The sequence below is a fragment of the Cinclus cinclus genome, chromosome 3 (assembly GCF_963662255.1).
Source record: "Cinclus cinclus chromosome 3, bCinCin1.1, whole genome shotgun sequence".
Classification (NCBI taxonomy): Eukaryota; Metazoa; Chordata; class Aves; order Passeriformes; family Cinclidae; genus Cinclus; species Cinclus cinclus.
Genome location: NC_085048.1, coordinates 72,150,783 through 72,166,650, shown reverse-complemented (window position 1 = coordinate 72,166,650; position 15,868 = coordinate 72,150,783). Strand labels below are relative to the sequence as shown.

General features: G+C 38.3%; 1 protein-coding gene across 1 annotated transcript in view; it reads right to left on the bottom strand.

Annotated features, from left to right (window-relative positions):
• The window catches only part of THBS2 (thrombospondin 2), a 28,540-nt gene extending 13,086 nt beyond the window's left edge, over positions 1 to 15,454 (bottom strand). Inside the window, exons 1-12 of the mRNA XM_062489013.1 lie at positions 15,385 to 15,454; positions 13,924 to 14,480; positions 12,389 to 12,473; positions 8,418 to 8,611; positions 7,488 to 7,628; positions 7,163 to 7,259; positions 6,293 to 6,463; positions 5,297 to 5,473; positions 4,422 to 4,595; positions 3,862 to 3,989; positions 3,596 to 3,748; positions 2,324 to 2,542 (exon numbers count right to left, since the gene is read on the bottom strand). Coding sequence (XP_062344997.1) covers positions 2,324 to 2,542; positions 3,596 to 3,748; positions 3,862 to 3,989; positions 4,422 to 4,595; positions 5,297 to 5,473; positions 6,293 to 6,463; positions 7,163 to 7,259; positions 7,488 to 7,628; positions 8,418 to 8,611; positions 12,389 to 12,473; positions 13,924 to 14,480; positions 15,385 to 15,454 — 2,166 coding nt within the window. The remainder of the gene's footprint in view (positions 1 to 2,323; positions 2,543 to 3,595; positions 3,749 to 3,861; positions 3,990 to 4,421; positions 4,596 to 5,296; positions 5,474 to 6,292; positions 6,464 to 7,162; positions 7,260 to 7,487; positions 7,629 to 8,417; positions 8,612 to 12,388; positions 12,474 to 13,923; positions 14,481 to 15,384) is intronic.
• Between the last annotated feature and the right edge of the window lie 414 nt (positions 15,455 to 15,868).

The window sequence follows — 15,868 nt, the reverse complement described above, 5'->3', positions numbered from 1 at the left end:
AATGGATTGCAATTCTACGACTTGCTATGAATAAATACATCTATGGAAACACACTCTGTTATTCTCATTCTTACTCATATTCCAGATCCACTTCACCCAAAACTGAATCAGTCAAAAGAATGCAGAAATATCTTTTGCAACACATACTCTGAATATTATAGTAAGATGTTTTCAATCTCGGTAGTTCTAACAGTACAGACAATTTAAGAAAAAGACAATTGGAAATATTGTGATAAATATCAAATCCCCCAAATTTTTACTAAACATCTGTGAAGTCTTGACTGTCCATCTCAACACTGGTTACTAGTGACACAAAAAATTTTTTTAAACAATGAAAGAAACTAGTCACAAGATTAAGTTAATTTTCAATCATTATCAGCTCAAGGAAAGAAGCTTTTTAAAATCAAATTGCTCAGCAAGGATATTTTATGAAGAATATGAAGGCCTGGAAATTTATGGTATTTTTAAGAGGTTCTTTTTTGGTGGGTGGAGAGGTCCCCTTAAATATTAGATCAGCACATATTACACAAAACATGAAACAATCTTTGGAAACAAGTTTTTTTTTTTTTCTGAATGGGTTCAGCATGGTGTGTGTAACTAAAACTAATGCTTTGTGTTACATCATGAGTGAACATGAAAAAATTCTCATGACAGGAACAGAGAGAAGTATATATGAACTGCAACAGCTGATTTGGCTGGATCCACAATGAACAGACCTCAATTACAGTGAGGAAGACCAACATTTGAGGCCCAAATTTCCATCCATATCTGAGACTCTACAGCTGATAGAGCCCAGATTCACACAAGTGACTTATTCTCTCAAACAGCCTGATTTCAAACTTTCCTAGTCTCTTGCTCTGTATTTGTTTTAACCAGTATAGTAGTCTAGAGCTCAGTCATTTTTTGCATTTCTTTCCTTATTTTTTTTTAAACAAGTTTTTGTGCTAGAACTTCAGGAAGGTTTATGGGTAGATCACTTTAACATGGAGAAGGAGAAGCAAAAATGTTTCAGGTCTGGGAGAAGAAATCCTCAAAAACCTCAGAAGAGAAAGCTTACAGCCATGACTGATTAGCAAAATACTTGCCTAGAGAACATATACAGGTGGTCCAACGTTGTCAGTGGTCCCATAGGTAGGTGTTTAAAATAGAACACCTGCACACACCTTCTACTGTGACAGAACTCCATCCTGGTTGCTTAACTTGGTGCTGCAAACAGTGCATGCCCCTCTGCATTGTGCCTGTCATTCAACCATCAGCAAGGCCACCACTCAGAACTAGGATGCAGCAAGGAATTGCCTGTCAGGGGGTGCCTTCATCTCTCAGCTATTTCAGCCATTGTTAAACTGGTGGAACAACTTTCAGCCTAGCTTCATCCAGCATCAGGGTAAGACCAACAAGGAGGCTCACCATTTCTGAGCAATTCCCACTGAAAGGAACTCCAGGCCATGAAACCAAGGACTTACTGCATACTTCAGATGAGCACAGAACCAGGTCCCAGGGAACATGCCATGTGCACACACCCTACTAAACCTACATGCCACCATTTTTAGGCTCGCTTATGCTGATTTTTCTTACTGTTACAGTAATGTTTCATTGTTCACTACAACAGCACAGCTACACAGCAAGATTGGACAGGTCCCATTGCCAGGTATAGAGCCAACGGTGGCAGGCAGGTCAGATAATTCCCTTGGGAGGGTGAGAACTGGGATTTCACATCTCTGAAGGGTGAGTGGCTGAATCTCTCATCCTGTCCCCTTGAGCCTTTGCAATAAGGACAACTCCTCTAATTAGTCACATTCGTTCCTCTCTTAGGCTCCTATTGTTAAAAATTATCTCGGGCTCTGAATCCAGTTTTCACAGTGTGTGGTCTGCTTAACTCTTTAAAAAGAAGGGTAGCTCAAGATAGCATTTGGAACTCTAGCCCTTACATGGCTGTCAATGTCTTTTTACAAACCCTGCAGGTAGGATTTCACACTTGCCTGGGCCCTGAGATCCCTGTTTGGTTCTTGCTAGCTGTGTGCTTCACACCCGTGCTTTAAGCAACTCCTGCTCAGTGTGCTAACTCCATTCACAGGCATACCAATTTTCCATGTATTCCGAGTAGGAAGAAATCCAAAGCAGAGGACTTTGGATTTAATTCTGAGAATCCCTTACTGTATTTTACAGATTAAGTGAATACACATTTCACAGCATCTCCTAGAAAAAAAGCATGCTTATTGAAGGCAACCACCAGCTTCATGAATTAAAAGGATTACTCACAACTATTCAGGAAAATGTGAAAGCTTTGTTAACACAGGAATTTTCATCAGCCTTTTTAACCTACCTTCACACAGTGGTATGTTGCATTAGCAGCACAGACCAAGTTATTATTAGGCCAGCCATCCAAATCTGAATCCTCACCACAGATGCGTCCATCACCAGCGTAACCTGTCCTACATTCACATTTGTACATTGGATCACTGAAATGGCCCAGATAGATGCACTCTGCAGACTTATGGCAGCTGTGTGTCTTGTCCTTGCATGGATTCTCAGGTTCACAGACCTATAAATGATGGAGCATATTCACTGAAACTTGATAATCACAGCCAGCTGTGTGTGCCTCAACTTTGTCAAAATCAGACCAGTTATTTAGAGTTCTGAAGATAGTAGCATTGTTTTGATTGTGGTTAGTAAATCATACTGCTCTATCAGTTCACAACTCCAACAAAAATGTACAATAAATAAATTATTAAAACAAACCACAAGAAAAATTGGACATTATTTAAAAAGCAATTGGAATGGCTAACAATTTCAGAACTGTATCTGCCTTCTTCCAGATGTTATTAAACCCCAGAAATCAACTGCAACAGAAAGGAGATTATACTCACCTCTTTTATTTGGTGTTCTGCCTGACAGTATAAAAGGACTACCTTATTTTCTTAAATCAAAGACACCCTAAGGAATTCTTGTGTTCACCTTACGTAGGTTTTTGTTACCTCTTCCTTACCACTGCATTTTTCATTGACAGTATTTGCGAATCTTACACAGATGGGTCACATATAGAATTCACAAGCTACACTAACCACAGATTGATTCAACAGCAACAAAGAGAAGGCAAACCATAACTTCCACTTTTAAATTTTTGTCTTTTCTAGGAAACTGTAGTCTTCAACATTACTTCTACTTCCTGCTGTCCATCACTGATTAGCTTTGGCCCAATAGAATTTAGGCAGTGAGAACTTCAGATCACAATGTCTGATTGCATTGATATTATCAGTGTCATATTTATGAGAAAGACAATCCTAATTATTCAGTTTCCACTCTCTGGAACAGGTATGCTAATCTCAGAGAAAGGAATGCAAAGCAGGGAAATGTTTGCTCCTGGAATTTTAGTCTCATTTGGTACAACTGTGCAGATGCCTAAAGAAAATCCAGCCCTTAATAAAGCCAATCCCAAATTCAGTGTTTTGCTATTCAAAACAAAAATACTCTGAAACAACAGTTATTTATTTCAGGCTATTTCTGTTTGGTATGTAAGTTTATCTTATGCCATCATTCAAAGATATTTCAGATGAGAATTACTCAAAGCCATCAAATTCCCTTCAAAATCACGTACTTGCTTCTCTGTCTTGGCAACTTCGAGCCCTACTCCGTAGGGCTGACTTCCTTTATAGCGTGGAGGACATGGCAAGCAGTGGAAACCTGGATTTGTGTTCACACAGCGATGAATCTGATTCACTTTAAAGCAAACATCTGACACAGCTAGACACTGCAGGTAAAGAAAGAAAGAAAGGAGAAACCAATTAGATGGCTGTGTCCAAGGTCCCAAGTAATGCATTTTTCATGGTGATTTCCTGATGTTAATGGAAACAAAGCAAATACCTCATCAAGATCCTCACACACTGTACCATTGCCAAGGTATCCTGCTGGGCATGCCCCACATGACCAAGACCCATCTGGGTAACTGTTGCATTCTGCTCCAGGAAAGCAAGGATTTGACAAACACCCATCTGGCAAAGACATAAAACTGAAAATTAAGTAAGAAGCATAAAAGGCATGTAAAACTTCATTTAAGAAACAGGTATTCTCTGATCATTAGCTTAAATCACACTTGATGCAACAGACTCTTATAAAACCCCTAGAGTTATTAAGTGCATTTAAGACTAACTACTATTGATTTAATTTGAAAAAAATACAGATTGCTACATCCAGTCGAATACATTACAGCATATTCAAACTCTATCTAAGAAAAGCATACTGTTCAAGAAAGTTGGTGTCGTGAATATATATCAAATCCAACTAAACAGTATCAAAATAGTTAAATGTTCTTTACTGAAATAAAGGTATAATTAGCAGATTCCTGTAGTGTCACTTCATAATTACCCATTAAAGAGATAACAGTAAAAACAATTACTCAGACTGAATAAAGAATGAATACCAACCAATTGGGCAATCCTTCTTATTGCACATATCGTGTTGCTTGGTATCTCCCACGCATGGCTTTCCTCCATACTGTGGCTCTGGGCTGTTACAGAGGCGAGACCTCTCACGAATTCCTCCTCCACAGGTAACAGTGCAGGCAGACCACGGAGACCAAGGACCCCACTGGCCATTCACTAAGATATGCACAAGAGCAGAGAATCACAGGCAATAAACTGGGAACAACTGGTGACAATGACAACAACCCTTCATCAGATCCCCGACTAGAGACAGTTAGTCGCTATGTGCATAGAAAGGTGATGGCAGGTGTTTGCAGTGAGATAGCAATATTTCAGAAACAAAGAAATTAAAAATAACCAACTGCTTCATAGACATTTTCTGGACTATAATTCAAAACAGCATGCCATGCCCACTGGATATGCAAAGAGAGAAAAAAACAGGAAAAACTGTATGAAAGGTCTCCAGAAAAGGTTTAAAAGTGTAGATGAATAGCAATTAATTGTGTTGAATGTAGAAAAAATGCATGTAGAAATATCAAAGAAATCAGACTACTGGGGGATTCTATGTCTATTCCTAACAAGTACAGAGAGCTTCCTTTTAGAAAGGAAGTGTTTATTTTTGATATGCAGAAGATAAATGGCTAAAATGGAAATTTCTTAAACTCTTAATATTTAAAGCCAAATTATAACTTGGAAGGTTTACAAAACCTCTGACTGCACTGCTGTCTTCATTTACAAAACACCCTTGTGTGCTATTTAACTCATAAGATAAAACTATGTTCCATCAGAGAAATTCACAGTCATTTGGATCCGAATAAAGAGAAGGAATTCAACCGGAATATTACTGCGTTACTTTTGATTCAAGACCACAGACATACCTGGACATGGAACCTTCTCACACTTCTCTGTTTCACGCCCATTCCCCACACAATTTTTCCCACCCATCTGGGGAATAGGAGAATTGCAGAGGCGGATGCGGGTGATATTTCCCACTCCACAGGTAACTGAACAGGAAGACCAGGGAGACCAGTGACTCCAGCCACCATCCTGACGTACTGACAGAGAAAAGAGCAAAACTCAAGCAAACAGCCCATCTGCAGCAGTAACACAAACTCACTTGTGAGGCCAGCCTTCTAAGGAGCCTCTCACCACATCTGATGAATGTGCCATCTCTTTCCCACCATTTCACTTATGAAACCCAGCATGCCAGCTCAGGTACTCAAGAACAGCTTTCTTGGGAATTTCAGTAACCAGCGTATGACTAACAATTATGTCAGACATTTTACTTTAAAATGAACTTTTCCAATGAAACAAACACTTGTTCAAAATGTACATTTGGACATCTAGCAGTCTCAGCTGCTAGATATTGTCTTAGGTACTATATTAGCCTGGATATCACATGTACTTGCAATAGCATTAACTACACTTCTGGAATATCATCCTTGTAAGTGCCATAAATATAAAAGCAGTTTGATATTTTGCAGAAATATCCCATGATTACTGTATTCCTAAACACAATGGAATGGCCCAACAATCAATGGATGGCAGATGTAAACACAGTCTCGCATATCATGTTTACAAGCTAAGTGTTGCCTCCAAATTGAGTTCAAATAAAAGACTCCAGTTCATAATGTTAAAGAAAAGATGACTCATCATCTCTTTTTTTTAACATAGCTGAGCCCAGATTGTACATACCTATTAAACTTTCAGGAAAGGGAGGAATATTTGAAAGGGGAAAACTGGCAAAGAATCTAAAGACAGCTGCCTTAATTGTGCATATAGGATTTCTCCCGTACATACAGTCCTGACTGAACTCAGTTTAGCTTTGAGATGTCCAAAATAAGCTTTTGAAAAGGAAGAAATGTATTACTTACTGCGATGGTCACATTTCTTAAAGCTGCACATCCTAGTCTGGATGTGTGGGCCTGTACAAGCACTCCTGGTGACATCACATGACCTTCCTCGCATCTGTGTCCCAGAGCCACAGGTAACTGAGCACTTTGTCCAGTCTGACCATGGTGACCAGCCCTCCTCACTGTCATCAGCTGCAGAGCAAAAGGTAAGAAAAAGTGCTTAGCTTTGAAAGTTGATCTTTTATCCTATTTAGAAGATATTCTCTTTTTCTGAAGAAAATGTACTTTAACATTTAGATCTCCTTTTCTAATTTTGCTTTCCCAAGCTGCCACTGACATTACAGAATTATGGTGTAATATAACAAGAGGCTAGTTCAGATAAGAATCTTGGATCTTCATGAACTTGTGCGCACTGTGTTTGCACGAAGCACTGATCTTTGAAGGAAGAACATCTTATCTCTAGAATGGACCGACCCAAAAACCTGAGTCCAAACAGCTTTTGGCTTCAGAACATGAGATGATGAGATGTGGCCCCACCTTTGAAAGCTGCATAATGGTGAACATGATCAAGAGCCCATTTTAAGAATAAGCCCTATGCTCTGAATTGGAAAAAAATGTGAAACACGACTGGGAAGAAGCTTTTATCATTTTATGCCCAAGGTAGCTAACCAGCTTATCATCTTAATTATAAGCAACCAATATAATCAATGAAGATTGACCAAGTCCTTCAGAGGGTAACTTCAAGTACCCAAGTTACTTCATATGCATGCAAGTTCTATATTTGATCTTACCTGCCTTGATATCTTGCTTATTTTGAGCCTTAAAAAACACTAGTAGTGATTTTAAATAATGCTGAAGATTATCTATCTTTCTCCTCAGCTAAATACTCACAGTGAGAGCAGACTGGACAGCATTCGCCTTCAACAAAAGCTGGATCGGCACAGGAGACTGCTGGGCAGGTGATTTGATTGCACACAATTTTGGAATCCTAAAGGCAAAAAAACCAATTTACTGATTTATGCTCAGAGAGTAAATGAAAGTGCACATCTGGCAAAGTTTCATGTGTGGAAATGTTTTGATTTGTTCTATCATGGACATGGGAACTACTTTTTATACACATCATTAAGTCCAGCCAAGCTCTAAGTAAATATGACCTGACGTGGACAGCTGAACTGGAACGCCATTTCTGCAGAGTAGAATATTTCCAAAACCTTACCTGGCAAATGCACTTGGTACAGCTATCCACAATCCAGCTTTCATTATCTGCAAAGACACGGCCATCCTGCCAGCAAACTGGTTGGTTCTTCAGTGTTTTGTTAGGCCCAATAAGTTCCCACATGATTTGGTTTTCTTCAGACTAGAAGATGAAGTTAATGAGAATAAATTGTGTCTTTCATAAGCAAACTGTTTTAAATAGACAAAACTGAGACACAACTGGACTTAGTCCTTCCATCAAAAAATGTATTTTTATACATTTATGTACATAAGGAAGATGATCTTAAGTATTGCAGTCCTGCATAACAATTCTTCTAGCAATGGTACAAACACAGTCACACAATACTAAGGGAAATCTGTTCTTAATAATTTTGCTTTCCTCTAGTACATCTCATCTTTAGGTGAGAAGACTTTAGTCCTGACACATACGGCATACTAATAAAATTCCTTCAGAAATAGTTAGCTGATTAAGAAAAAGAAGAGGGGTGGACTTCAGCAAAACATCACCATCACACTTCAACTATGAAAATCCCACATATTTACTTGCAGTTGAGTACCCCATGTAGCCACTTACTGCTGTATTCATAAATGGTGTAAACATGGTAATAAGGCTTTAACAGTGTGCAAGTAAGGTTGGGATTGCTAACTTCCAATTTACAAACCTTAAGAAGGATTCTCCTGTATATGAGTGCATGTGTGTGTGCTCTTTTAAACCCAGTCTGTGAAAACCAAGCCTTGATTAAAGCATTATCCTCAAACACTACCAAACTAGTCTCGATGAAAGAAGGAAACCTTTACATATATGCAGATATACTAACAGGTGTTCATATGTTATACAGAAATCACTATTAAATGCCCCAGCATAAAATAAGGAAGGAAAGAGCCTTGCACAGCAAATGTCTGTCAGTTCTCCAGACCTGCAGCTACCTACCACTTTTTGGAGGTTATCAGCCAAGTTGTTGACCACGATGCGCAGGCCGGTGAGCTCTGTGAACATTGATCCCAGCTCTTCGCAGGAGCGGTCACAGAACTCTGCCTTCTCCGGTTTCTCACCCACGTACTCAGTTGTGACAGCAGGGCTCAAGTGAAGGATTTCAGTGCTCTCATTGATGGTGTTCACTTCAGCTGGTAGCAAGAGAATGAAAGAGAAAAGCAGCATATACAAAGCTCTTTCACAGATTACAGATTCCTGCTGAAATCACAGATTGGCACCCATGGGTGCCACACACATCTATTTTGGCACAGATTCATGCTTATTATACCCATGAATAAAAGAGGGGTTAGATGTCAGCTGGTTCCAATTATAGGCTTTCCCTTTTCAGAATTAAGAGCCAAGCTGTGTCTCACATGGCCCTCACTTTAAAATTGTTGGCACTGCAACACATTCATTTATAAAGAAGGCTAACAAAAGGACAAAGTATCAAAAAAGAAAACTGATTTTATCCACTCAGACATAAGAGGTTTCAGATTTTTTCATGACCTATCACATTTCCTCAAGGCAGAGAAAAAGGCAGCAGAAAGAGTTTCCTCGCAGAAAGTCGTTGCCATTGTTCTGTCCATAAATTCCATGGTTAGATCAAATTTGGACCCTTATGCAATAAGGGTCCTTATGCAATACCAGACTTCAGGCTGCTCTATATTGCAATGCCCAGTGTTAAGCTCAGAGGAACTGTTAGAAAAATAGTTTAATTCTGAAGAGAATGGAGGTCAAGCTAAGATTAGACAGATTATTTGATTTGTCACTCCAAACACTCCTCCAAAAGGCAGATTGTAATTAAAACAGAACTTTGCATGCATTAGACAGGGAGAACTGGACGTGTTCTAATATTATTTTAAAAGACATCCCTGTCCACAGTAAATTCCTGAAAAATAACAAAACAGAAAGCATGTTTTTAATTACTAGAAAAAGCACATTGATAACTAAATAAAACACTCCATGTTCAGTTAAGCATTTAAATCTCTTTCAGATAAATGTCTTATGGATTCCATGGACACTTTCTCTAAGGATTCAATTATAAACTCAAAGTTGGCATGCTTTCTCTAAGGACTCCATGATAAACTCCAAGTTGGTATCAGCTACACAGCAATCCATACTTCCCTATCTCTTAATAAAGACTTCTTTACCAGTTTTACTGATGTTGGAATAGCTCAAGGTTATCAAAGAGAAAATATTATTTTAAAATTTCTATATCTTTAAAAAGAAGAAACCAGCACATGAACATGTGCCATAAAACATATGCATCAAAACCCCAATACCATTCAGTGTCGACAAATCATTGAAAGTGGCAAAGCTTCAGAAACGATACGGGCTTGATTTGATGCTTTACCATACAATGTAAAGTGTTATATATAAATATAAAGGGAAATGAAAACAGGAACAAAGTATTCTTAATTCATTTGGAAGGCTAAAAATAAAATATTTTAAAGAGAAAAATAAAAAAAAAAAACCCACAGTATGATATTAAGTGATTACTTCTCAACCAAACTTAAAATTATTGGCTTGATGTGCTTTTAAATTAGCTATGAAACATCTGCCACTAGCCAAGGTCTACAAAAAGTTGTTAACAGTTTTCCAAAGTTGAAGCAATTGTCCAGCTTCATTTACAGGATGGGAGAAAACCACACAGCAAATCAGAACTCTCTGTGTCATAACAGTTTATTTCAGCTGCTTTTTTGATTCCCTGGAAAGAATGCAATTTTCCTACCACACCGAAACACTAGATTCCTCAGATTCCCTCCACAGGACTTCTCAGATCATTAATTTCATATTTTTCAAGCCAACATGGAGTGTGCCTTGACCGGAACATTCTGAGGACATTAATAAAGTTGCAATCTCAGCAGGAAACATAAACCAAAACTATGTTAGAATAACTAAATCCTCACTTCCTACTGGTACTTGGCAGTGACTGAAAGAAGATGCCTGGGGATCACTGGGAAATCAGTTCTCTGCTGCTGGCTTCCTGCTAATTTCCTAAGGACCAGATGATTAAAATGAGAAAGCAGAAGAGCAAAATGTGCATCCTCTCACATATGCAAATATCATTCTGTTGATATAACTCAGGATGGGATTTTATGGATGCACTGATATAGGTGTGTTTTTGTCATCTTTCTTATCCAGTGCTGTTTATAAAGCCTGCCTAAAGAATCTGCAGCCACCACACTACAGGCATTCTTTCCTACCCTCAACCAAACAGCATTCCCAAGCCACCATTTCACCATGTCACATTCCCATATTAGGCTTAAAGATACATTGGGAGAATATAATCCTGTCTCCTTTCATGTCCTTAGGGCTGAGGGAACTTCACTGGTAAAGTCAGCCTTGCTGTCAAGGGACATTAACACATAAATATGTCATCTTAATGCCTGTACTTCAGCTCAAGGAGTGAACCATCAAAATGGGAAAACATCTTGTGGTCAGTAATGTCATTCATGGCTTTCCAACTGTGGTAATTGCCATTAGCAGCATCCCCCAAATTTTCAATGAGTATGTAATTAAGATGGATTGTCAGAATCTGACATGCACATAAAAAACCTCTCAAGTAATTCTGACGGTCTCACCGTGCTACTAGTTCCTTTTCATTACTGCACAAGAAATTTCCATCTCGTAGTGCTCTCTTGGTGTTTCAAAGTAAAAGCAAAAATACTGTGAATTTAATTATTTGCTAAGTAATTTCCAGGATGGATAAAACAAAAACCCCAAATCTGTATAATTTATAGAACTAAAAATCTGGTAATTGACATGTGATAAAATACATTAAGAAAATACTATCTATCTGTTGGTTATCAGCATTATTATTCTTACAAGAATTCCTCTTAAGTCATGTACTAGCATGAAGAAATCAGTTTATTCCTTTAGACTACCATTGGTTTCGTCTTCATAGTAGAGGCACAATAAAATCCCATTTCTACTTGGTGATACTTCTAAACAATTAATATTCCTTTGAAGAAGTCAAGTCTGCTATGGTTTAATTTCTGGATTTTGCATAAACAAGTAAAAAAATGGTATTCAATCTTCTTAACTGATCTTCTGTATGTCACATGTTTTAGCAAAGTAACAGAAATAATGGTATTTCAGGTGGCAGGAGTTTCAAACAAAACCCTCCAGTCCAGCCTTGTGCACCCACAACATTCCTAGGACAGATTGAGCTGGCTCTGATTCTTGACTGAGCTCTTGTCAGCTACAAGCACTGGGAAGTAAAACAGTTAGCACCTCCTATGGGCTTGAGTACAAAACCTTAGCACATATTTGACAAACAATCCTAATTCTTTTATGGGGAATCCACTACACTCCCACACAGAGTGCTCCCCTCCTGGCAGGGTAAGCATGAACTGGACTAACAGGAACAGGTCAGCCCATAACACACATGCCTTCCATATCTCTTCCTTTGATTTCTAATTTTCATGAGGTTGTTTTGATTACCAAAAGTTTTGGAATCACACCCAAAGCCTGGTTCAGTCAAAGGTATTGCCAAGGAACTCAGTGTCTTTAAGAATGGCAGACTAGTTTGTGGGCCCATTGACAATCAGAAGCAGAATTCAGAACCAACACTACCTGTCTTGCATGCAAAGAATTGCAGAAAACTCATGCAAGAAAATATATATTTTCCTACATATGCTTTTCCCCCTTCCATTTCTACCGATTTATTGCTCAACACTTTTTTTTTCCAACTTAAAAAGAGAGGCTTAGAGTTATAAACCTAGGTAATTGAACTAAAATAATAGGCTAGAGAGTAGAAATGACATCATATAAACATGTAAGTTCCCATTACCACCAAAAAGCAACTCATTCTCCTTTTCATTTCAAAGGGATCTGTTGCATGATTTTAGGATAATATTTCATGACTGACATTTCTAATTTTCAGATTCAACTGAACAGTATTAACAAGACAACAAAAGCCTTACTTGACTGGCTTCTCTGGCATCCTTTCTTACGCAGAACATCCTCTATTGAAGTGTCAAAGATTAACTGAATATTTTGCAAAAGACCCTGTAATAATAATTTTAAAAAGCAATTAAAAGCAGTAAGATCAATTTTTGCGTAACTAGTAACTGATCTGTCTCAATTCCATGATACTGACTTGATTCAGACATAAGCAAATACGTACAAAACAATCTACAAGGCATTAAACCTGACACACAGAAAAGTGGTTATAGTTTTTTTACATACAATTTCAGCATTATAAGCCACAAAGCTAGATATGTTCTGAAGCATATCATAATAAAAGATCTGCTACAAGCTCAAATCTCCATTTTCATGATGAATTTTAGACTTGCCATAGGGTCAAAGCCAACTTTCCTGCACCATCAAACTTCCATCCTTGGCCAGTCATTCCCATGCACCACACAGTTCCCTACCTCCTCAGTTGTGCTGATACTACTCTGAGACAACACTCTAAAACGAGATTGGTATCTGTTTCACTTGGGAAAAAAAACAAAACAAACAAAACAAAACCTCAAAGAAGAAAAAAGAAATTAAAAACCAGATTGCTTCAGTGAGCCACTTAATGCTACAGCTTCAGAACCAGTTGTATGAGCACTACTGATGGAGTAACTTAGTCATGGAGGCAGGAATGGAGAGGTTGTGGGCAAGAACTTCTGAAATCCCTGCCAAAACTGCTCATCCCATGGAGCCAAACTCCAGTAGGTCAGGCTCTGGCTGAAAACTAGATGGCACAACATGATGAAAAAAGAAAGGGTTTTTTGAAATTTTTGGAGCCATGAGTTCAAGTCTGACTTCACATGTGACTGAAAAGAAACCAAGTTGAAGCAGTTGGGCCAATCCACATCACTACATTATGAGGTAGAAGGTCATTTTCATTTGACAGGAAAACCAGAGAACTTATAATTCCTTCAGCTCAAATGTTTTCCATAAAAAGAAAAAATAATCTCATTTACAGGATTGACCAAAACTTATTATTCTATTTATTTTTTCAAATTTTCATCTTTTTTAAATTTAAATTGAAAAGAAACATTCAAAATGGCAAACCAGGATGTTCTGTTACAGGATGGACCAACACCACATGCTTCAGCATCATTAAAAACTTTTTTCTTCTTCTTCTTTCAAATAAAAAATAAAAATATTGACATGTTCCCAACAGTTCTTCAAGAAATTTGCAAAAAATTCTACATATCACCACAAAACCCCAACATATCTAGAAGTCTTACAGAAAAAGGATGGTTGCATAGGAAAGCCCAAAAACTGGTTTTGCACACTTTTTCTGGATTTAGACTTCGCTTTGCCTTTGCTTTCAGGAAACCCCAAATCACACAACACAGATCCAGCAATTAATAAAAAGCACACTCTGCTTGGGAACACCATCAAACAAACCCAACAGGCATTGGGACAACAGAACTGCACCTACTGCATCTTCCCAAACTACTTGCAGTTACGTTCTTACCACACCAGAGACCCAAGCTTCTGCAGGTCGGTCACCTACCCTGAAATGATTCTCCCGAGTGGACCCTTTCGCCACGTACAGCCTGCTGCTCTCTGCTTTCAGCTGCTCATAGAAAGGCTCCTCCAGGATGAAGCTGTCAATAAGGTCACAGCCAACATAGAGGTTGTAGTTCTCCCCCGTTATCTGAACGGTGAGGTTCTTCCACTGTGAGTCAGCAAGGTCCACGTCTTCCAGGGAAATCACGTTCTGGAAGCCATCCACCCAATAGATGAGGTCCAGGGTGTTGGCCCGGCCATTGGAAATGATCTCAAACTGCCTCTCACTGATGCCAGGACCCTCTAAAGCAAGGACAGTGCCTCTAGATTGCCTGTCCTGCCTCAGGGTGGCTGAAAGGATAAAGCCCTCATTCTGCCGTATTAGTTTTACAATCTTTTTTAGTTTCTCTGGTTTACATGGAGGTATATGGTCAAACCGAATGAATCGATAGGCTGGCATGGTGGGGTCCGGGCCCCGGAACACCTTTGCTCCAATTGTCTTTCGGTTTATGTTACTGACTTGAAGTAAATCAAAGGTAGTCTCCTCTTCCTTGTCACCATCTGAAAAAAGTTAACAGCGTGTGACCATGTGTCTACAAAAACCCCTACATGAAACAGCTCTGTGCAGTACACTTAGTAACTGCAATTATTATGGACCAGCAGAGTAAGCCCAGTACTTTCCCGCTTCCACAAATGGAACTGTTCCTACAAGCAGACAAGTGAATCATATTTTCTACCTGACATTTTCATTTACCTGACAATTCTCTCCTTCTGTGCACACAAATACTTTTGATTATACGCTTATACGTATGGCTTCATATTTTATAGCACTATATAGTACATACTTGTACATATATATGTTTGCTCTAAGTCATGTATATGCCTACACACAGATGCACGTAGCAGCTTATTCATTACATATATTAAGACATATGAATGCATATGGAATTTGAGGCAATTTCTATATTTTGATTACCAGATAATGGAAAACCAAGTTATGAAAATTCATTTGCCTACATGATGACCCAAAAAAATATTTTCTTTTTTAAAGACTGCAACCAAGAAAGATGTAAATGAGTGTCTGGCACTGTGCCAATTTGTATTTTACTTATATTTGGTCTGCAGACATCTATTTCTCTACTTCTATATTTTTTTATGTTCATCCCACTCAGTGATTCTGTTTATGCTACTTTCACCATACATTTCCACCACACGGCATAGTATAGTATCAATTATTTTTGGGAGTATATAAATTTTAATCAATATTTTCTAAAGAAAGCTATTTTGAGATATAGTGAGAAATCTTCATTTAGCCCTGGCAAGCTGTATCTACCAAAAATACCCCAGGCACTTCTAAAAAGTCCTTTATGATTATTTTTCCCAGTGTAGTTCAGGTAAGCCAACACTTTACAACTTTTAACTTTGGGAGTTAGTCTGCATCCAGTTAAGAAGTGACTGAACTTACCCTGAGCATTTGAGGAAAACCACAGGGTTATCAAGACAGCGAGCCACAACAACCCTCTCCTCTTCAGCATAACTCCTATGAATAAACCAAAAAGTAGTAAGCATTAGGGAAATTATATTTATCAACTATCCATAGCACAATTTTCCTCATGAAATGCCATAAACAGCAACTATACACATAAAATCAGATTTTCTATTTTGACTGATTCTTGCAACACTTAATCTGGGTCTACTCTTGATGGCAGAAGTAAAATGTGACATCAGGTGAAGGGAAGAGGAATTATAAAAGTTAAAGATCATTTTTATGGAAACGTCCTTAATAAAAAGAAAGACATACAGGAAATATACATCACTATTTTCTTAATGAAATTACAGTTACTGGCATAGAAACCGTATGACACTGCAGGAGATACAGCTTATTGCTAACACAGCTTTGCTTTGGAGCACAAAATTCAGCCAAAAGTCCTTGCAGGATAATGGGATCT